We start from the raw sequence: 24,314 nt of genomic DNA, 5'->3' as shown, positions 1-24,314 counted from the left end.
ATCTTCCGAACCCAGGGATTGAATCCGACTCTCTTAAGTCTCCTGCACTGGCAGGCGAGTTTTTACCACTAGCGCCACCTGTTCAGTTCAGTTCAGTTCAGTCGCTCAGTCGTGTCCGACTCTTTGCAACCCATGAATCACAGCACACCAGGCCTCTCTGTCCATCACCAACTCCCAGAGTTCACTCAGACTCATGTCCATCAAGTCAGTGATGCCATCCAGCCATCTCATCCTCTGTCATCCCCTTCTCCTCCTGCCCCCAATCCCTCCCAGCATCAAAGTCTTTTCCAATGAGTCAACTCTTCCATGAGGTGGCCAAAGTACTGGAGTTTCAGCTTCAGCGTCATTCCCTCCAAAGAAATCCCAGGGCTGATCTCCTTCAGAATGCACTGGTTGGATCTCCTTGCAGTCCAAGGGACTCTCAAGAGTCTTCTCCAACACCACAGTTCAAAAGCATCAATTCTTAGGCACTCAGCTTTCTTCACAGTCCAATTCTCACATCCATACATGACCACTGGAAAAACCGTAGCCTTGACTAGATGGACCTTTGTTGGCAAAGTAATGTCTCTGCTTTTGAATATGCTGTCTAGGTTGGTCATAACTTTTCTTCCAAGGAGTAAGCATCTTTTAACTTCATGGCTGCAATCACCATCTACAGTGACTTTGGAGCCCAAAAAAATAAAGTCTGACACTGTCTGGCTCTAGGTGAGTGATCACACCTTCGTGATTATCTTGGTCATGAAGATCTTTTTTGTACCGTTCTTCTGTGTATTCTTGCCACCTCTTCTTAATATCTTCTGGTTCTGTTAGGTCCATACCATTTCTGTCCTTTATTGAGTCCATCTTTGCAGGAAATATTTCCTTGGTATCTCTAATTTTCTTGAAGAGATCTCTAGCCTTTCCCATTCTGTTATTTTCCTCTATTTCTTTGCATTGATCGCTGAGGAAGGCTTTCTTATCTCTCCTTGCTATTCTTTGGAACTCTGCATTCAGATGCTTATATCTCCTTTTCTCCTTTGCTTTTCGCTTCTGTTCTTTTCACAGCTATTTGTAAGGCATCCTCAGACAACCATTTTGCTTTTTTGCATTTCTTTTCCATGGGATGGTCTTGATCTGTTTCCTGTACAATGTCACGAACCTCATTCCATAGTTCATCAGGCACTCTATCGATCAGATCTACTCCCTTAAATCTATTTCTCATTTCCACTGTATAATCATAAGGGATTTGATTTAGGTCATACCTGAATGGTCTAGTGGTTTTCCCTACTTTCTTCAGTTTCAGTCTGAATTTGGTCTGAATTCAGTCAGCTCCTGGTCTTGTTTTTGTTGACTGTATAGAGCTTCTCCATCTTTGGCTGCAAAGAAGATAATCAATCTGATGTTGTTGACCATCTGGTGATGTCCATGTGTAGAGTCTTCTCTTGTGTTATTGGAAGAGGGTGTTTGCTATGACCAATGCATTTTCTTAGCAAAACTCTATTAGCCTTTGCCCTGCTTCATTCTGCATTCCAGGGCCAAATTTGCCTGTTACTCCAGGTGTTTCTTGACTTCCTACTTTTGCATTCCAGTCCCCTATAATGAAAAGGACATCTTTTTTGGGTGTTAGTTCTAAAAGGTCTTGTAGATCTTCATAGAACCATTCAACTTCAGCTTCTTCAGCATTACTGGTTGGGGCATAGACTTGTATTACTGTGATATTGAATGGTTTGCCTTGGAAAAGAACAGAGATCATTCTGTCGTTTTTGAGATTGCATCTAAGTACTGCATTTAGGACCCTTTTGTTAACTATGATGGCTACTCCATTTCTTCTGAGGGATTCCTGCCCGCAGTAGTAGATATAATGGTCATCTGAGTTAAATTCACCCATTCCAGTCCATTTTAGTTTGCTGATTCCTAGAATGTTGACATTCACTCTTGCCATCTCCTGTTTGACCACTTCCAATTTGCCTTGATTCCTGGACCTGACATTCCAGGTTCCTATGCAATATTGCTCTTTACAGCATCGGACCTTGCTTCTATCATCAGTCACATCCACAGCTGGGTATTGTTTTTGCTTTGGCTCCATCCCTTCATTCTTTCTGGAGTTATTTCTCCACTGATCTCCAGTAGCATATTGGGCACCTACTGACCTGGGGAGTTCATCTTTCAGTATCCTATCATTTTGCCTTTTCATACTGTTCATTGGGTTCTCAAGGCAAGAATACTAAAGTGATTTGCCATTCCCTTCTCCAGTGGACCACATTATGTCAGACCTCTCCACCATGCCCGCCTGTCTTGGGTGGCCCCACAGGGCATGGCTTAGTTTCATTGAGTTAGTGCCACCTGGGAAGCCTGAAACTGCCATTGTTCAGATTAACAAAGACCTCCACATTAATGACACACTAATCAATTTTATCTTACCTTTGAGCAGCATTTAACACAATTTATCACTTTTTTTTCTTGTATTTTTTTTTAATTTTTATTTTTACTTTACTTTGCTTTACAATACTGTATTGGTTTTGCCATACATTGACATGAATCTGCCACGGGTGGACATGAGTTCCCAATCCTGAATCCCCCTCCCACCTCCCACCCCATATCATCTCTCTGGATCATCCCTGTGCACCAGCCCCAAGCATCCTGTATCCTGCATCGAACATAGACCGGTGATTCGTTTCTTACATGATAGTATACATGTTTCAGTGCTATTCTCCCAAATCATCCCATCTTCTCCCTCAGAGTCCAAAAGTCTGTTCTATACATCTGTGTCTCTTTTGCTGTCTCGCATACAGGATTATCATTACCATCTTTCTAAATTCCATATATATGTGTTAGTATACTGTATTGGTGTTTTTCTTTCTGGCTTACTTCACTCTGTATAATCAGCTCCAGTTTCATCCATCTCATTAGAACTGATTCAAATGTATTCTTTTTAATGGCTGGGTAATACTCCATTGTGTATACGTACCACAGCTTTCTTGTCCATTCATCTGCCGATGGACATCTAGGTTGTTTCCATGTCCTGGCTATTATAAATAGTGCTGCGATGAACATTGGGGTACATGCGTCTCTTTCAATTCTGGTTTCCTCGGTGTGTATGTCCAGCACTGGGATTGCTGGGTCATAAGGCAGTTCTATTTGCAATTTTTTAAGGAATCTCCACACTGTTCTCCATAGTGGCTGTACTAGTTTGCATTCCCACCAACAGTGTAAGAGGGTTCCCTTTTCTCCACACCCTCTCCAGCATTTATTGCTTGCAGACTTTTGGATCGCAGCCATTCTGACTGGTGTGAAATGGTACCTCATTGTGGTCTTGATTTGCATTTCTCTGATAATGAGTGATATTGGAAATAAAAGCAAAAATAAACAAATGGGATCTAATTAAAATTAAAAGCTTCTGCACAACAAAGGAAACTATAAGCAAGGTGAAAAGACAGCCTTCTGAATGGGAGAAAATAATAGCAAATGAAGCAACTGACAAACAACTAAGCTCAAAAATATACAAGCAGCTCAATTCCAGAAAAATAAACAACCCAATCAAAAAATGGGCCAAAGAACTAAACAGACATTTCTCCAAAGAAGACATATGGATGGCTAACACACACATGAAAAGATGCTCAATATCACTCTTCTTTGAAATACCTTCTTGCTAGACTTCACTATTACCCTAGCTAATCCTTTTATGGTTCCTTCTCATCTTTGATCTCTTCTCTTTCCTAGGTATAGTCATGCTCACAACTGTACATGTTCTTATCCACTCTGATAGCTTTAAATATGCTAACTCCCAAATTTATATCACTACCCTGGATCTGTCTCTAAGCCTACTTAACTATTTCTATTTGGATGTCTAATATGCATTTTAGACTTAGCATGTCCAAAATTGTATTGCTTGGCCCTTTTTTATATCCCACATCTAATCTTCAAAATAGATCTAGAAGTTGACTTCTTTATTCCTCTGCTGCTCTCACCTTTGTTCAAGCCACTATAATCTTTCATGTGCATTATTAAAATAACTAGTTTTCCTCTGTCCTCTTTTCAAAATCTGTTCTCAATACAGCAGTCAGAAAGAGCTTTATTTTAAAAACATAAGTCAGATCATGGTCTTTGCTCAGAAATGTCTGCTAATTTCATATCATATTCAGAGTAAAAGCCAAAGTTCTCACAATAGCCTATAACCATTATATAACCTGTCCACCCAAATTCTCTATCCTGTTAAATACAGGCCTTTTCTAATTTATACCCTTCTTTTGCTCATTGTCCTCTACCCACACTGGCCTCCTTGCTGCTTCCCAGATACACTAAGCACATTTCCACCTCTGGGCCTTTATATTTTTTGTTCCTTTTATCAGGAATGTTACCCTCAGGATAGCCACAGTTTCACTATTCATCAGCTCTTCAAATGTCATTTCAGTATGGGTCACTCTACATAAAATTTCAAGTCTTTTCAACACTCTCTAATACTCTTGTTTTATTTCTTCTTAGCAATTATCCTTAATATACTATGTGTTTATATAGTTTATTTATTGCCTATTTTCCCTGTAAAATGCAAGCTCTGGAAGATAAGTCTTATTTTTGTTATATCCCCAGTATCTAGAACTGTGCTTAAGTCTTAGCATGGTACATATACATATGTGCTGAGTCATGTCTGATTCTTTATGACCTTCCTCCTCCAGGGGATCTTCCCAACCCAGGGATCAAATCCATGGCTCCTGCTTCTCCTGCATTGCAGGTGGATTCTTTACCGCTGAACCAGATACTCAATAAATATTTGCCAAATGAATGTTGAATAAATGAAGTATTTTAGGAAGTCATATCAGGAGAATCTTTTTTCTTGCAATGTAAAGCCATTTGTCAATTTTATCAACAGATAAATCAAAGCTGCTTCAGACCGTGAAACAAATAAAATGACCTCAAGATTTGAAAAATAAATAATACTAGCAAAGTTATGATTAAGCTGCTCGGGCAACCTCACAGAAACAATGAGAAGTATTTATGTGAATCCAAAATATTTTAATAGTAAAGAATAAACAGTATATCTCAACAACATATTCCTAGTGTTCAATGGACAATTTTATAAGTGCGAAAACTTAGCCAAAATAGTTTTCATCAACTCAAGAAAAGGTAAAACCAAAACAATCATCTAATTATCTGAAGAGAATTACAAATTTTTAAGTAACAATGTGGTTATTTCCCATTTAGGCTGATACAATAAAATATAAAGAAACAAATTATTTACAAATCAAAAGTCTTCATTTCAGAATATGTCTGGCTCTTTAGAAAATAAGAATTAAAAACGTTAACTATAAATTTTATGTTATAGGCTCCTTAATCACACTGATTTTCTGAAATTAAACAAACAGCTTTTCTGCTTCCTTTAGTTTTTGTTTCCTATTCATCTTAGCAATTACAGCCCAACGGTCCTCCTGCGTTTTCCTCATAGTTTCAGACTTCTGCATAGATCCAGGAGTTGTTAGAGATGGAGGAGTCTGGATAGAAAATAAAGTCATAATATGTTTAACTCAAAGAAAAAAAAAAGAATTAAATCCAGCTTTTTAAATTTGCTTTCCAAAATAACTACCTTTTTTGGTGTTCTGACACACAGATGAGAAATTGGTGGATTATTATTCTTGCATAGTTTTCTCAGTGTCTCTTCCTCTGAAACCATGCTCTTAAAGAAAAATATAAAAATATAATTTGGAGGCTGCCACCATTAATATTATAAAATTTTTGTCTATATTCTACATATGAGAATGAAATGGAAGAGTATAAAGAGGAAGAAAAAAAGAGGCGGGGGAAGGAGAAAGAGGAAGGAAAATTTAAAAGCCTGAAGGAAGAAGACTGACAAACTAAACTCTCAGTCTGCCAGACAAGGAAATCTGATTTTGATTCTACTAACCATACATCTAAAGGGTTATGTAGAATACAAGATGTATATGAATAGTGTTTTTCTACTGATTTCTATTTCAGTTTCACTTTCCCCACTCTTTTTCCCAGCCTTTTTATTTAAACATACTTAGGCCTTATAATAAGCATTCATAATCCTATAAAAATTATAAATGTTGCCAATTATCAATTTCTGAATATTTTCCCAAGTAATAATAGCTAACACTTATTTAGTTCTTTCTTTATGTCAGGCACTGTTTTAAGCACTTAGCATATTTTAATTGGTTTTAATCCTTACAACATTTTTATGATCTATATGTACTATTATTATCTCCATTTTAAAGGTGAGGAAATGAGACACACAAATATTAAGTAACTTGCCCAAGACGATACAGCTAGTAAGAGATAGAGTGAGGATTAAAATCCAGGTAGGCTAGCTCCAGAATCCATTTTCTTAATGAACATGTAACACAAATTTAGTCAGAAGCAAACAGTTCACAATATCTGTTCCTGCTCATTAGAGTCACATTTAATACAAATTTCAGAAGGTTCATGGATGAAAATATTCAATCATTATCATAAATTCTAAGATTTCAGCAGAATTCACTAAGTCACAAAATTTCTCTTTCTTCTTGAACAGGCTTAGGCAATTTGTGTATTTCAAGTAGTTTTTCCATTTTTTAATTTCTTCTAGGTTATCTAATTAGTTGGCAGATTTGTTCACAGTACTCTCTATCTCTAAAAAGTTGGTAATAACATCTCCAATTATATTTCTGACTTTTGTCAGTCAAGCTAAGCTTTGTCAATTTAATTGACCTTTTCAAAGAAATAAATTTTGACTTCATTCATTTTCTCTGTTTTCTTTTCCCTAATTTGTTTATCTCCATTCTTATTATTTCCCTCCTCTGTCACCTTTGGGTTTAGTTTGATCTTCTTTTTCTAGTTCTTTAAGATAAAAAGTTAGTTTATTGATTTTCTTTTTCAGTGCAGAAATTTAGAGCTATATATTTCCCTTAGAGCACTGGTTTTTCTGTCTCACATAAGTTTTGGTGTACTGTGTTTTCACTTTCATTCATCCCTAAGTCAAATTCCCCTTGTGTTTTCTTCTCTGATCCATTGGTTGGTTAGAAGTGTATTAATTCTCACAAATTTGTGAATTTTCTAGTTTTCCTTCTCTTTCTGATTTCTAACTTCATCTCTTGTATTCAGAGAAGATAATTTATATATGATGCCCGTTTTTTAAATCTATTGAGACTTGTTTTGGGACCTACATGGTCTATCCTGGAGAATATCCATGTACAGTTGGGAAGAATGTGTATTCTTTTGTTGAACTGAATGTTCTATATGTGTCTGCTGCTGCTGCTAAGTCACTTTAGTCGTGTCCAACTCTGAGCGACCCCATAGACGGCAGCCCACCAGGCTCCCCCGTCCCTGGGATTCTCCAGGCAAGAACACTGGAGTGGATTGCCATTTCCTTCTCCAGTGCATGAAAGTGAAAAGTGAAAGGGAAGTCGCTCAGCCGTGTCCAACTCCTGGCGACCCCATGGACCGCAGCCCACCAGACTCCTCCATCCATGGGATTCTCCGGGCAAGAGTACTGGAGTGGAGTGCCAGTGCCCTATATGTGTCTATTAAATCTATTTGGTGTGTGTTGTTCCAATCTTATTTCCTTACTTATCTTCTGTCTAGTTGTTTTACCCTTTATTGAAGGAGAGGTATTGAAGTATCCAACTATTAATGTATAACTGTCCATTTCTTCAATTCTATAAAGCTTTGCTTTATATATTTTAAGGGTATGTTATTAGGTGTATAAATGATTAAAATTGTCACAACTTCTTGCTATATTGAACCTCTTATTTACATATAATATCCTTATTTGTTTCTCATACTTTTTGATTTAAAATCTATTTTGTCAGATATTGGTAAAACCAACCCACCTCTTTTTTGGTTACTATTTGCATATCTTTTTCCAGCCTTTCATATTTAGCCAATTTGAAGCTAACATGAGTTTTTTTTTGTTTATTGGAGTATATAATCCTCCAAATATACATTGTAAATTACTCATATGTAAGTTAATTACTGATAAAGAGATACTAACTTTCACCTTTTTGATATTCATTTCCTATATGCTTTACAGATGTTTTGTTTTGTTTTGATTTGGTCTTGGTTACTCATTTCCTCTATTATTACCTTCTTTTCTGTCTAGGTAACATTTTTGGTAGCAAACTGTTTTGATTTCCTTCCCATTTCCTTTTGTGCATATTCTATGCTTTTGAGGTTACCATAGGAATTACATATAACAACCAAACATTATAGTAACCTAATTTGAATTTATACTAACTTCAATAGCCTACACAAACAGCTCCATTTTCCTTGTTACTGATGTCAAAATTACATCTTCATATATTGTGTGCCCAGCAATATAGATAAATTAAGCATTAGCTTTTAAGTTATGTAGAAAATAAAAAGTAAAGTCAGAAACCAAAATTACAATCATTTCAGCTTTTATAATTTCCCATGTACTTGACTTTATCAAAGACTTTTAATTTCATGTGATAATTATAACTGATAAAGCCTATTGTGAAATGTCTTCTTAGATAATTTAAACTGTAATAGTATAAATAAAATACTGTAGTGTTCATGATGTTACAAAGTTGTGATGCTACTTTTAAAAATGACACGAAATCATGAGTTATTCCAAATCTCAGATAAGTAAAGGAACTAGCCTAAATTCAGAAAAGAAACAGTATGAATTCTAGACCTACTATCTCTAATTCCAGAGCTCATGCTCTTTCTACTAATTCTCATCACTTTTTAAAATATCTTTAATATCTTGACTTCAGTTACACCTGGAAATTATTGTGTACAATGACATACATAGGCCATGGAGCTGGACAGTTGGTGTTCAAATTTTGGCTCCATGACTTTCTAGTTATGTGATATTGGAAAAGTACCAGTGTGACTCAGTTTCCTCATCTGTAAAATGAGAATAAGAACTCTGTCTCTACTTCTAGAGTGTTACACTGTTTTAAAAAATAACTGAAGTATTCTGTGTAAAGTTTTTACAGTCTTAATCATTATCTATAAAACAAAGAGATACTAGAGTAGAAATTTTCTTTAAGTTAACTTAAATAATTATAATTTTAAGACTTCAGCTATTCATTATTCCAGAATAAATGAAAGCAGAGGTCTCAAAGCAGTATAAAAACTTGAAGAATCTCACAGTTATGAGTTGCAATAATAAAACAAATGGCTTTAATTACAATTTTGTAATTAAGAATCTTTGGTAAATTGCTCCATTTTGTATAAGGAGGTTAGTCTGGTTTTAAACTAAATGAGTGTAAGTTTAATTATTCTTAATAAATTATTATTATGCCTTTAGAAAATAATGATATGTATGAAGTAGGGAGTAACTGGTCATACAAACTGCTAGAAGAACTATCCTCCTTAAACATGCCATTTTTAACACATTAACTCTTTAAGAATCATAGAAATGTTATTGTTTGCAATCAATAAGTGGTATAAAATTAAAGAAAACATTTATAATATGCAAAATCAAGAGGAGTCCTGAACAACAAATTTGGCTGCAAGATTAAAGGGATCCAGTGGGCCTCAAAAAGAAAAAGGTAAAGAAATTAACACTCTTCTGGAAAACAAGATAATTAGTCATCTCAAATGCCAACTATGTCATATCAAGTATTTCAAAATATCCTGTTTTCTGAAGTTAAGGGAGATTTTTTTAACCCTAATTTTTTAAAATGCTACAAAAGCAGAGAGTCCTATATTATAGAGAATTTTATTTTAGTATTGCAGTAATAGATACTATGCACATATATTATACACATACATCAAGAAATAATGTAGAAATATAATAATATAAACAATAAATGTTGATTATTTGTAATAGTTTTACCAAAAGATCGGTAGTTTCTGAACTATCCGAATTAATATCAAACTCAAAGACCATTTTTCTCTTTTTACTATTACTTTCTTCAATGGGTACATTCTTGTTTCCTCTTTGCTGAATTTTTAGTTTTGTTGGTGTTTTCACAGTATATGCCTATCCAAAAGAAAAGAAAACAAAACAAAAAATTATCCCATCAAATAAAACATATATTATTAATAAAGGCAGGTTGAATCTTTAACAATCAATATAACTCTCCATTATTACTGGCATGTGTATGAAGTAGAAATTTTGGATAAGAATTTAATTCAGAAGTTTTTAATAAAATAATGGGGGAGAGGGAGGGAGAGAAGGAGAAAGGAAGGATGGGAGAGACACTGCAGCTTCAGTAGCCAACAACCTTAAGAGAGACTTAAACTTTTCAAACAATGATTAAGATCAAAGAACTGAGAGCTTTTATTACTACATAAAAATCCTGATTTATAAGAAAGCAAGTTTGCTCATGTTTTGTTGATAAAGTAATTCCATTAGTCAATGTTTAGTATTACATATTATCCTGTATATGTAAGTTTATAAGTTTTAAAAATTGTCTTTAAAAAGTAAGGTCACTGATATCAGCAAGAACAGCAGAGTAAACCTCCAAAAATTTGCTCTTCCACAAAGCAATAAAAATGCCAGTAAAAGTGGTCAAAATCAATTTGTTTATAACTGTGGAAATTAACAGAAAGCTTGCCACAACCTAAAGAGTTGTTTCTCTTTTTTAATGGCTGAACCTCTGTAAGAAGAGCAAATTTAGTGCCTGAACTTTTCCTCATCTCATCCCCTGCTCTCTTAAAAAGGACATTTCTGGTCCAGCCTGGCAGCCAATGAACAGAGCAAAACACACTTGGGAGCTCTTTCAAAATTTTATGCTGAAACAGTTGTCAATATTTGACCTGTCTAGTGATTCTCTAGCTTCCCTGCTGGCTCAGATGGTAAAGCGTCTGCCTGCAATGCAGGAGACCTGGGTTCTATCCCTGGGTTGGGAAGATCTCCTGGAGAAGGAAACAGCAACCCACTCCAGTACTCTTGCCTGGGGAATCCCACGGATGGAGGAGCCTGGTAGGCTACAGTCCATGGGGTCGCAAAGAGTCGGACGCGACTGAGCGACTTCATTTTCACTTACTTAGTGATTCTCTAGACAACTTCATAGGGCTGTATTTGACCCAACTTGGAGCTCACTCAGTTAAAGGGGGAAAAAAGGAAAAAAGCTTTCTTCTCAATGTTTATGGAGTTGTTGTGTTTTGTTATTTAGTCGCTAAGTCGTGTCTGACTCTGCAAGCCCATGGGCTGCAACATGCCAGGCTTCCCTGTCCTTCACTATCTCCTGGAGTTTGCTCAAACTCATGTCCATTGAATAAGTGATGCCATCCAACTATCTCATCCTCTGTCACCCCTTTCTCCTCCTGCCCTCAATCTTTCTGGCATCAGGGTCTTTTCCAATGAGTCAGCTCTTTGCATCAAGTGGCCAAAGTACTGAAGCTTTAACAGTTACAAACAAGCGTTTTAACTTCAGTCCCATCACTTCATGGCAAATAGAAGGGGAAAAGTAGAAGCAGTAACAGACTTAATTTTCTTGCGCTCCAAAAGCACTGCTGATGGTGATTGCAGCCATTAAATTGAAAGACACTTGCTCCTTAGAAGGAAAGCTATGAGAAGCCTAGATAGTGTATTAACAAGCAGAGACATCACTTTGCCAACAAAGGTCCATATAGTCAAAATTATGGTTTTTCCAGTAGTCATGCATGGATGTGGAATTGAACCATAAAGAAGGCTAAGTACCAAAGAACTGATGCTTTCGAACTGGAGAAGACTCTTGAGAGTTCCTTGGACTGCAAGGAGATCAAACCAGTTAATCTGAAAGAAAGTTCAGTTCAGTTGCTCAGTCATGTCTGACTCTTTGCAACTCCATGAACTGCAGCACCCAGGCTTCCCTGTCCATCACAACTCCTGGAGTTTGCTCAAACTCATGTCCTTTGAATCAGTGATGCTATCCAACCGTCTCATCCTCTGTTGTCCCATTCTCCTCCTGCCCTCAATCTTTCCCAGCATCTGGGTCTTTTCTAATGAGTCAACTCTTCACATGAGGTGGCCAAAGTATTGGAGTTTCAGCCTCAGCATCAGTCCTGCCAATGAATATTCAAGACTGATCTCCTTTAGGATGGACTGGCTGGATCTCCTTGCAGTCCAAGGGACTCTCAAGAGTCTTCTCCAACACCACAGTTCAAAAGCATCAATTCTTTGGCACTCAGCTTTCTTTATGGTCCAACTCTCACATCCATACATGACCACTGGAAAAACCACAGCTTTGACTAGATGGACTTTTGCTGGCAAAGTAATGTCTCTGCTTTTTAATACACTGTCTAGGTTTGTCATAGCTTTTCTTCCAAGGAGGAAGCATCTTTTAATTTCATGGCTGCAATCATCATCTGCAGTGATTTTGGAGCCCAAGAAAATAAAGTCTGTCACTGTTTCCACTGTCTCCCCATCTATTTGCCATGAAGTGATGGGACCAGATGCCATGATCTTCATTTTCTGAATGTTGAGTTTTAAGCCAGCTTTTTCACTCTCCTCTTTCATCAAGAAGCTCTTTAGTTCTTCACTTTCTGCCATAAGGGTGGTGTTATCTGCATATCTGAGGTTATTGATATTTCTCCCAGCAATCTTGATTCCAGCTTGTACTTCATCCAGTCTGGCATTTCGCATGATGTACTCTGCATATAAGTTAAATAAGCAGGATGACAATATACAGCTTTGATGTACTCCTTTCCCAATTTGAAAGCAGTCTGTTGTCCCATGTCCAGTTCTAACTGTTGCTCCTTGACCTGCATACAGACTTCTCAGGAGGCAGGTAAGGTGGTCTGGTATTCCCATCTCTCTCAGAATTTTCCACAGTTTATTGTGATCCACACAGTCAAAGGCTTTGGCAAAGTCAATAAAGCAGAAGTAGATGTTTTTCTGGAATTCTTTTGCTTTTTCAATGATCCAACAGATGTGGTAATTTGATCTCTGGTTCCTCTGCCTTTTCTAAATCCAGCTTGAACATCTGAAGAAAATCAACCCTAAATATTCATTGGTAGGAATGATGCTGAAGCTGAAGCTCCAATACTTTGGCCACCTGATGTGAAGACCCAACTCATTGGAAAAGACCTTGATGCTAGGAAAGACTGAGGGCAGGAGGAGAAGGGGGCACCAGAGGATGAGATGGTTGGATGCCATCATCAACTCAATGGACATGAGCTTGCTCAAACTCCAGGATATAGTGAAGGACAAGAAAGTTTGATGTGCTGCAGACCATGGGGTTGCAAAGAGTTAGACATGACTTAGCAACCTAACAACAATTCTTTAATAGAGATCATTTCATATTTTGAAAAATAAAATAATAAATACAACAAGATAATTTCATATAAAAGCCTTGCTATGTACTTTACTAATTTTCATAATTTCCATGAGGTGGATAATACTGTATATATAATTCAATATATATAATACAGGATATAAGTGGGACTATTTTTGTCTGAAATTGTCAACTAAAGCACAAAGTTGGGGGGAAAAGTGCTAGTAACTTACACTCTAAAGAAAGCAATGTATAATTAGGGCTACCTCCTTCTCTAAGGCTTATTAAAAGGTGGTAGAACAAGACTAACAATCACCAGATATCTCTCTTATTCCCAGTTAATTTATGCAAATGGGGAGGGAAAAGCACAAAATTTTGGCTTACGGGGTAAAGATAGGTTGAAATACTCCTCCATCAACTTTCAAGGCAAGTAAGGATATAACTCTAAAAAGGAGTTTTCCTTTTTATAGCTGAGTAATTTTTCCATTGAGGGGACATATCTATACCTATGGCTGATTCATGTTTATGTTTGGCAGAAACTATCACAATACTGTAAAGTAATTATTCTCTAGTTAATTTTTTTTAAAAAAAGAAGCCTTATAATGACTAATGGTGCCTTCTAGAAGGGGAGACTGGCATGTCATTCCCTAGGTGGATAGAAACCTAAGAAGAAGACTTATTTATCTGTTTTTATGTCTACTTGAACAAGTAAAAAGAAATCAGAGTAAGACAGATGGCAGAGAGGAGGAGAGGGGAAGTCAGAAGTAGAGCATTATACACCACCATTTAACACTGAAAGGTTGAAAGAATTCCCCATGGATTAAGTGGACATGTTGAAGATAGCTAGATATGAGCCACCTTGCTAGTGGTACCTGCTTCACAAAGGCTGACTGCTAACTAAAAGACTCCAGCAACAAGACGATGAGGAGTAAACAGCAAAGGGAGGTAACTGAGGTGATACTGGAAAATTCAAGTCAAAATTAGAGCTTGTCTATCAGGGACCTATATGCTGATAAAAGCCAGAAAGCAATAAAATTTGCCCAAGATGTCATTAAGTTGTGTACAGTGATAGAATAAAACAATTAAACTATTTCACACTGGTGTAACAAATAACCAAAACTTTCAAGACAAAGGTTTTTATACCTATGTGTTTGATACCAGATATATGGTATATGATACCAGAGACATTTTTATTTTTAAAAAAAGGACAATTTTCTTAGAAATTTTAGCAACAAACCTTTGGTAATGGTGTAGATAAAATATTTTTGGCAGGTGTACGCAGATAGTCTCTTTTATCTTTTGAAGATTTGCTCTGATCAGCTGATGGGAAGCTTCGAGATACATTTTGTGAAAGAGGTACTTTAGAATCAAGTTTCCAATAATTAGTTTCAGGTGTTTCCAATAAAGGTGTCTGTGTTTTCTATTGAACAACAAAAATGAATGAAGTCATCATTAAGTGTCATTTTAACTAAAGTGCAGCAACTTTAAAAAATAACACTGAAATAAACTAGAATTTACACTCAAGTGTAGTATTAAGTAGAAAACTTTGAATAAATTACACTATCTTCTTTATGACTTTTTCTTATTTAAGATGAAAATGGTTTTTGTTCCCTTTGTTCTCACAGTGCTGCTAAAAAAATAAATAATAATCTCAACTCTCTATTTGACCAAAAGTTGGAAAGTCTCCAAAGAAAATTCTCTAGTCCTGGTGGGGAAAAAGAAATCTTAATTTGTGATTCATTCCAATAACCCTGCAGCCCAAAGGTATCTCTTTCATGTTTTCATAAATCCTGTTTCATCTGTAAAAATATCAGCCCTTTTCTATCCACCAGTTTCATTCACCTTCAGAAAACAAAAAAGGGAGAGAGGAAAAATGATGAAATAAAAACCTACAGAAATTTTCAGGGCAAGATAAAGGAGCTGATTATGAGGCATAAATTACTATGTATAAAATAAATAAGCTACAAGGATATATTGTACAGCACAGAGAATATACCCAATATTTTATAATAACTACAACTGGAGTATAACCTTTAAAAATTGTGAATCACTATGTTGTATAACTGAAATTTATATTTAATAATACTGTAAGTAAACTATATCTCAATTTAAAATTAAAATAATTTTTAAAGGAGATAAATGAGGTAATTTGCAGGTTTCTTGCCAAGTTCATAACACTTTTTCACACAAAAAATTAATTTTGGTATCATTTTTTCAGAGTTGCATTTTACATCAGTTCAGTTCAGTTCAGTCGCTCAGTCATGTCCGACTCTTTGCAACCCCATGAATTGCAGCATGTCAGGCCTCCCTGTCCGTCACCAACTCCCGGAGTTCACTCAGACCCATGTCCATCGAGTTGGTGATGCCATCAGCCATCTCATCCTCTGTCATCCCCTTCTCCTCCTGCCCCCAATCCCTCCCAGCATCAAAGTCTTTTCCAATGAGTCAACTCTTCGCATCAGGTGGCCAAAGTATTGGAGTTTCAGCTTTAGCATCAGTCCTTCCAAAGAACACCCAGGACTGACCTCCTTTAGAATGGACTGGTTGGATCTCCTTGCAGTCCAAGGGACTCTCAAGAGTCTTCCTTAACACCACAATTCAAAAGCATCAGTTCTTCGGCACTCAGCTTTCTTCACAGTCCAACTCTCACATCCATACATGACGATTAGAAAAACCATAGCCTTGACTAGATGGACCTTTGTTGGCAAAGTTATGTCTCTGCTTTTTAATATGCAGTCTAGGTTGGTCATAACTTTCCTTCCAAGGAGTAAGCGTCTTTTAATTTCATGGCTGCAATCACCATCTACAGTGATTTTGGAGTCCAAAAAACTACAGTCTGAGGTGGGAGGGGGGTTCATGTTTGGGAATGCATGTAAGAATTAAAGATTTTAAAATTTAAAAAATAAAAAACTAAAATTAAAAAAAAACTACAGTCTGTCACTGTTTCCACTATTTCCCCATCTATTTCCCATGAAGACCAGATGCCATGATCTTCGTTTTCTGAATGCTGAGCTTTAAGCCAACTTTTTCACTCTCCTCTTTCACTTTCATCAAGAGGCTTTTTAGTTCCTCTTCACTTTCTGCCATAAGGGTGGTGTCATCTGCATATCTGAGGTTATTGATATTCCCCCCAGCAATCTTGATTCCAGCTTGTGCTTCTTCCAGCCCAGCGTTTCTCATGATGTACTCTGCATAGAAGTTAAATAAGCAAGGTAACAATATACAGCCTTGATGTACTTCTTTTCCTGTTTGGAACTAGTCGTTGTTCCATGTCCAGTTCTAACTGTTGCTTCCTGACCTGCATATAGGTTTCTCAAGAGGCAGGTCAGGTGGTCTGGTATTCCCATCTCTTTCAGAATTTTCCAGTTTATTGTGATCCACACAGTCAAAGGCTTTGGCATAGTCAATAAAGCAGAAATAGATGTTTTTCTGGAACTCTCTTGCTTTTTCAATGATCCAATGGATGTTGGCAATTTTATCTCTGAGCAAATTTTACATACTCTTTCATAAATATTTCTATAACATAGCTGATAACACAATTTTGATTAAAGGAAACTTTTTCTGCTCTCTGAACGTACCAGGAATCATCCTCAGAATCTCCAAAATTTAACTGCTTTCATGGACAAATTTTCTTCATCCAAAAGGACTGAGAATGGCAACTATACCACCTTGTGGTCATATCTGGGAATCTAACATTTCTCTAGTAGCTTGGTAGACAAAGAAAATGCACCAGCATTCTAGACTACTGAAATAACCCTCTTTGTAATACCTTATGAAGATGTATGTACTCTCCTGCAAGTTACATTCTTTTCTAACTATTACATTTCCAGTGATGCATGTATACACAACATTCATGCTTTTCTCTGTCTTACTTTTTAAATAAATACTTATTCGGCATGTCCTATGTGCCAAGCACTATTTCAAATGCTTCACAAATACTATCTCATTTAATCTTCATAACAACTTTTGGGAAAAGGTACTATTATTATCCTTTTATAGATGATAAGACTGAAGTATGAAGAAGTAACATACCCAAACTCAGAAATCTTTGATTGATAGACCTAACAATTATTATATATAAGGTTTGTGATACTTCAATATTGTTAGAATAAAGCATAGCACACAAAAGCCTATTTAAATCTTTTCATTTATCATTTTCTCATTATCTGCAATATATATATCCAGACCCCCAGGTAAAATATAGGGAATTAACTAATCTATTTGATAATGTATATAGAGAAGAGATATAATTACTAGGATTATACAGGAATCAAAACAAATCTGTAATATCTGATATATATTTTCACAATATGAACATATTCTATATTTAGAAGTAACTCTGGAGTTTAACCAATATATTATCTTCATCAGATACTTTGCTTAGTCTGTATCTAAGTGAAGTCACTCAGTTGTGTCTGACTCTTTGCAACCCCATGGACTGTAGCCTACTAGGCTCCTTCGTCCATGGGATTTTCCAGGCAAGAGTACTGGAGTGGATTGCCATTTCCTTTTCCAGGGGATCTTTCCAACCCAGGGACTGAACCCAGGTCTCCCGCATTGCAGACAGGTGCTTTACCATCTGAGCCACCAGGGAAGCCCAGTCTGTATCTAATCCTCCCAGTTAATTCTAATATGACAATAATTTCTCCATACATAATGTTTTCAAGTGTCTATTATATGTGTCTGGACACATTAAGCACTTAATATTCATTCACAGGTACAATAATTCTTTTTTTTCTTCTCTTCGAACACTCACTTCAGTCGTGTCCAACTCTTTGTGACGCTATAGACTGTAGCTTGCCAGGCTCCTCTGTCCATAGGATTCTCTAGGCAAGAATATTGGAGTGGGTTGCCATGCCCTCCTCCAGGTATCTTCTTGACACAGGGACTGGACCCGTATCTCTTGCCATTTCCTGCACTGGCAGGTGGGTTGTTTACCACTAGTGACACCTGGGAAGCCCTTCTTTGAACACAAACCTATCAAAATTAAAGCACCATCTATACCTTAACAACTGAACTGTTCTCAACAACTCTGTTATCTTCAGTTTACAGTCAGAGCAACTTCTGTGGAGACTTAGGAGACTACATAACTATGTATAAAGAATATTTAATCATTTTAACTAAAACTTGCAAGAACACTCTTCTTTTTTTTTTTAATTTTTAGTTTTTTATTTTTTAAATTTTAAAATCTTTAATTCTTACATGCATTCCCAAACATGAACCCCCCTCCCACCTCCCTCCCCAGAACATCTTTCTGGGTCATCCCCATGCACCAGCCCCAAGCATGCTGCATCCTGCGTCAGACATAGACTGGCGATTCAATTCACATGATAGTATACATGTTAGAATGTCATTCTCCCAAATCATCCCACCCTCTCCCTCTCCCTCTGAGTCCAAAAGTCCGTTATACACATCTGTGTCTCTTTCCCTGTCTTGCATACAGGGTCGTCATTGCCATCTTCCTAAATTCCATATATATGTGTTAGTATACTGTATTGGTGTTTTTCTTTCTGGCTTACTTCACTCTGTATAATCGGCTCCAGTTTCATCCATCTCATTAGAACTGATTCAAATGAATTCTTTTTAACGGCTGAGTAATACTCCATTGTGTATATGTACCACAGCTTTCTTATCCATTCATCTGCTGATGGACATCTAGGTTGTTTCCATGTCCTGGCTATTATAAACAGTGCTGCGATGAACATTGGGGTACATGTGTCTCTTTCAATTCTGGTTTCCTCGGTGTGTATGCCCAGAAGTGGGATTGCTGGGTCATAAGGTAGTTCTATTTGCAATTTTTTAAGGAATCTCCACACTGTTCTCCATAGTGGCTGTACTAGTTTGCATTCCCACCAACAGTGTAGGAGGGTTCCCTTTTCTCCACACCCTCTCCAGCATTTATTGCTTGCAGATTTTTGGATCGCAGCCATTCTGACTGGTGTGAAGTGGTACCTCATTGTGGTTTTGATTTGCATTTCTCTAATAATGAGTGATGTTGAGCATCTTTTCATGTGTTTGTTAGCCATCCGTATGTCTTCTTTGGAGAAATGTCTATTTAGTTCTTTGGCCCATTTTTTGATTGGGTCGTTTATTTTTCTGGAGTTGAGCTGCAGAAGTTGCTTGTATATTTTTGAGATTAGTTGTTTGTCAGTTGCTTCATTTGGTATTATTTTCTCCCATTCAGATGGCTGTCTTTTCACCTTGCTTATATTTTCCTTTATTGTGCAGAAGCTTTTAATTTTAATTAGATCCCATTTGTTTATTTTTGCTTTTATTTCCATCATTCTGGGAGGTGGATCATAGAGGATCCTGCTGTGATTTATGTTGGAGAGTGTTTTGCCTATGTTCTCCTCTAGGAGTTTTATAGTTTCTGATCTTACATTTAGATCTTTAATCCATTTTGAGTTTATTTTTGTGTGCGGTGTTAGAAAGTGATCTAGTTTCATTCTTTTACAAGTGGTTGACCAGTTTTCCCAGCACCACTTGTTAAAGAGATTGTCTTTACTCCATTGTATATTCTTGCCTCCTTTGTCAAAGATAAGGTGTCCATATGTGTGTGGATTTATCTCTGGGCTTTCTATTTTGTTCCATTGATCTATATGTCTGTCTTTGTGCCAGTACCATACTGTCTTGATGACTGTGGCTTTGTAGTAGAGCCTGAAGTCAGGCAAGTTGATTCCTCCAGTTCCATTCTTCTTTCTCAAGATTGCTTTGGCTATTCGAGGTTTTTTGTATTTCCATACAAAGCTTGAAATTATTTGTTCTAGTTCTGTGAAAAATGTGGCTGGTAGCTTGATAGGGATTGCATTGAATTTGTAAATTGCTTTGGGTAGTATACTCATTTTCACTATATTGATTCTTCCAATCCATGAACATGGTATATTTCTCCATCTATTAGTGTCCTCTTTGATTTCTTTCATCAGTGTTTTATAGTTTTCTATATATAGGTCTTTAGTTTCTTTAGGTAGATATATTCCTAAGTATTTTATTCTTTTCGTTGCAATGGTGAATGGAATTGTTTCCTTAATTTCTTTTTCTACTTTCTCATTATTCGTGTATAGGAATGCAAGGGATTTCTGTGTGTTGATTTTATATCCTGCAACTTTACTATATTCATTGATGAGCTCTAGTAATTTTCTGGTGGAGTCTTTAGGGTTTTCCATGTAGAGGATCATGTCATCTGCAAACAGTGAGAGTTTTACTTCTTCTTTTCCAATTTGGATTCCTTTTATTTCTTTTTCTGCTCTGATTGCTGTGGCCAAAACTTCCAGAACTATGTTGAATAGTAGCGGTGAAAGTGGACACCCTTGTCTTGTTCCTGACTTTAGGGGAGAACCCCAGAGTTAGTAGAAGGAAAGAAATCTTAAAAATTAGGGCAGAAATAAATGCAAAAGAAACAAAAGAGACCATAACAAAAATCAACAAAGCCAAAAGCTGGTTCTTTGAAAGGATAAATAAAATTGACAAACCATTAGCCAGACTCATCAAGAAGCAAAGAGAGAAAAATCAAATCAATAAAATTAGAAATGAAAATGGAGAGATCACAACAGACAACACAGAAATACAAAGGATCATAAGAGACTACTATCAGCAGTTGTATGCCAATAAAATGGACAACGTGGAAGAAATGGACAAATTCTTAGAAAAGTACAATTTTCCAAAACTGAACCAGGAAGAAATAGAAAATCTTAACAGACCCATCACAAGCACGGAAATTGATACTGTAATCAGAAATCTTCCAGCAAACAAAAGCCCAGGTCCAGATGGCTTCACAGCTGAATTCTACCAAAAATTTCGAGAAGAGCTAACACCTATCCTACTCAAACTCTTCCAGAAAATTGCAGAGGAAGGTAAACTTCCAAACTCATTCTATGAGGCCACCATCACCCTAATACCAAAACCTGACAAAGATGTCACAAAAAAAGAAAACTACAGGCCAATATCTCTGATGAACATAGATGCAAAAATCCTCAACAAAATTCTAGCAATCAGAATCCAACAACACATTAAAAAGATCATACATCATGACCAAGTGGGCTTTATCCCAGGGATGCAAGGATTCTTCAATATCCGCAAATCAATCAATGTAATTCACCACATTAACAAATTGAAAAATAAAAACCATATGATTATCTCAATAGATGCAGAGAAGGCCTTTGACAAAATTCAACATCCATTTATGATAAAAACTCTCCAGAAAGCAGGAATAGAAGGAACATATCTCAACATAATAAAAGCTATCTATGAAGAACACTCTTCTGTAATAATCCTATATTACCAAATATATTAGCAGCTGAATATAACCTTCCTTTTTCATACTTGATGCTTCCTTTCATGTGCAGGGAACATTTCTAACCTCTCTCTGCTTCCTTAGGGGAAGAGCAATGACTTAACAGGATTGCTGAATATGGAATGATTAATTGTGGACATATAGTTCAGCCTCTTCGTTATTTCTCCCCTTGGGTAACTGAGGAAGCACACATTCTCCTCTATGCCATGTATCTTAAAAGAGCAGGTCATTCAAGTGGGTAGACTTGTCCTAATCCAGCTCTATCTATGACAAGAGTAGATAAACTTGTTTAATTTGGGATTTCAGGATTAAGAAATCCTGTTTTTTTCAAATATAAGCCACATTATCCAATATTGTTTATCAATAATAAAGATGAAGGACTGATGTTGAAGCTGAAACTCCAATACTTTGGCCACCTGATGCGAAGAGCTGACTCATTTGAAAAGACCCTGATGCTGGGAAAGACTAAGGGCAGGAGGAGAAGAGGATGACAGAGGATGAGATGGCTGATGGCATCACCGACTCGATGGACATGGGTTTGGGTGGACTCCGGGAGATGGTGAGGGACAGGGAGGCCTGGCGTGGTATGGTTCATGAGGTCGCAAAGAGTCAGACACGACTGAGCGACTGAACTGAACTGAACTGAAAAGATACTATTTTGATTTTCACCATCTTTCTCAACTGGTTCAGATTTAAGAAGCAAGATGTGATTTGTTTAGCCCTCTCAAAAACTCAAAATTAGACATAATCTAAACATGAGCTTTAGAATTTTTAAATGAAATGGTTTCCCTCTAACACTGGAAATTTCTCAAGAAAGAAACACAAATGTACCTAATTTAATACTATAATAAAAATTTTTAAAGATTAAAATCTTCTCTAAATTTCCAAATGACAGATGCTTTGAAATGTTTTAGCTAATGCTTTTGGATTAATAAAGAAACAATTTTGGAAATGAAATTGTGTGATATATAGTTTTTAAAAAATTTTGGGGGGTATAGTTGATTTATAACATTGTGTTAGTTTCAGGTGTATAGCAAAGTGAATCTGTTATATGTATGCATATGCATATATCCAATCTTGTTTAGATTCTTTTCCCATATAGGCCATTACAGCAGAAGTCCCTGAGCTATATAGGAGGTCTTTATTAGTTATCTATTTTATATATAGCAGTGTGCATATCGGAGAAGGCAATGGCAACTCACTCCAGTACTCTTGTCTGGAAAATCCCATGGGTGGAGGATCCTGGTAGGCTGTAATCCATTGGGTCGCAAAGAGTCAGACACAACTGAGCGACTTCACTTTCACTTTTCACTTTCATGCACTGGAGAAGGAAATGGCAACCCACTCCAGTGTTCTTGCCTGGAGAATCCCAGGGATGGAGGAGCCTGGTGGGCTGCCATCTATGGGGTCGCACAGAGTCGGACACGACTGAAGTGACTTAGCAAGTAGCAGCAGTGCATATATATCAATTCCAATCTTCCAATTTATCCCTTTCCAACCCCTTCAGTTCAGTTCAGTTCAGTCGCTCAGTCGTGTCCGACTCTTTGTGACCCCATTAATCACAGCACGCCAGGCCCCCCTGTCCATCACCAACTCCCGGAGTTCACTCAGACTCATGTCCATCGAGTCAGTGATGCCATCCAGCCATCTCATCCTCTGTCGTCCCCTTCTCCTCCTGCCCCCAATCCCTCCCAGCATCAAAGTCTTTTCCAATGAGTCTCTTTGCATGAGGTGGCCAAAGTACTGGAGTTTCAGTTTTAGCATCATTCCTTCCAAAGAAATCCCAGGGCTGATCTTCAGAATGCACTGGTTGGATCTCCTTGCAGTTCAAGGGACTCTCAAGAGTCTTCTCCAATACCACAGTTCAAAAGCATCAATTCTTCGGCGCTCAGACTTCTTCACAGTCCAACCCCTTACTCCCTGGTAATCATAGATTTAATTTCTACATCTGTAACTCTATTTTTGTTTTGTAGATAAGTTCATTTATAGCCTCTTTTTAGATTCCACATATAAGTGACCATATGTGTAGTTCTTTCTCTGACTTCATTCAGTATGACAATCTCTAGGTCCATTGCTGCAAATGGTATTATTTTGTTCTTTTCTATGGCTGAGTACTATTCCATTTTATGTTGGTACCACATCTTTTGTGTGATATATTTTTGATGTTATTTCCCAATTTATGACAAAAAATTTACTAAATAGATGTTAGAAAACAAAATGGTTATAAAGAAATTTATGAGAATTATATAAAACTCTTACCTTGTCTTTTTTTTCTTTGACAGTAACTGTGTTTTCTTTCATCTCTCTTTTGAGTTCTTCCTATTAAAAATGAATATCAAGTACATACAATGTAGTCACTACTATTATAAAAATTAACGTTCCTATTATCAAATCTTCCCTAGGAAATACTAATAAAGAATCCTGCCTTCTAAATCTTAAAAAACAATGAAAAGAAAAAAATTACTTCCTTTCTACAGAAGTATGTTATTTGATTTTGATTATCTTTTTTAAAAAATTCTGATCTTCTCTGGCAGGTACCTCTGAACTCTTGAGTAAGTCTTTTAAGACACCAAATCTCAGCTTTTTCATTTGTAAAATGAAGTGCATGGATCAGCTTATAAAGTAAGGGATATACACAATTAACTAGCTATAAAGAGCTGCAAAGAGATCCAAAATATTATGAACCTTTAGAGGCAGAATACACTTATTTTTTGTGTATTAAGAAAAGCAATTCAGTTGAACACTGAATAATCAATTTTCAACATGAGATGAACAGCGATGAGCAATAAAAAGAAAGTTACAAAAAAGTACAAAATAGTTATAAAATAATATATAATTTCTCTAGTACTCCAGGAAATAATATATTCTGTTAGAGATCAGTG

The 24,314-nt window shown here is 36.6% G+C and overlaps 1 protein-coding gene across 1 annotated transcript in view; it reads right to left on the bottom strand.

Annotated features, from left to right (window-relative positions):
* Positions 1 to 4,968: 4,968 nt before the first annotated feature.
* The window catches only part of SYCP1 (synaptonemal complex protein 1), a 141,192-nt gene continuing 121,846 nt past the window's right edge, over positions 4,969 to 24,314 (bottom strand). Inside the window, exons 29-33 of the mRNA XM_069601483.1 lie at positions 23,692 to 23,751; positions 14,380 to 14,562; positions 9,776 to 9,922; positions 5,558 to 5,647; positions 4,969 to 5,465 (exon numbers count right to left, since the gene is read on the bottom strand). Coding sequence (XP_069457584.1) covers positions 5,328 to 5,465; positions 5,558 to 5,647; positions 9,776 to 9,922; positions 14,380 to 14,562; positions 23,692 to 23,751 — 618 coding nt within the window. The 3' untranslated portion in view covers positions 4,969 to 5,327. The remainder of the gene's footprint in view (positions 5,466 to 5,557; positions 5,648 to 9,775; positions 9,923 to 14,379; positions 14,563 to 23,691; positions 23,752 to 24,314) is intronic.

This window comes from Ovis canadensis, chromosome 1 (genome assembly GCF_042477335.2).
Source record: "Ovis canadensis isolate MfBH-ARS-UI-01 breed Bighorn chromosome 1, ARS-UI_OviCan_v2, whole genome shotgun sequence".
In the NCBI taxonomy this organism is placed as follows: domain Eukaryota; kingdom Metazoa; phylum Chordata; class Mammalia; order Artiodactyla; family Bovidae; genus Ovis; species Ovis canadensis.
This window is presented reverse-complemented; position numbering and strand designations above follow the sequence as displayed.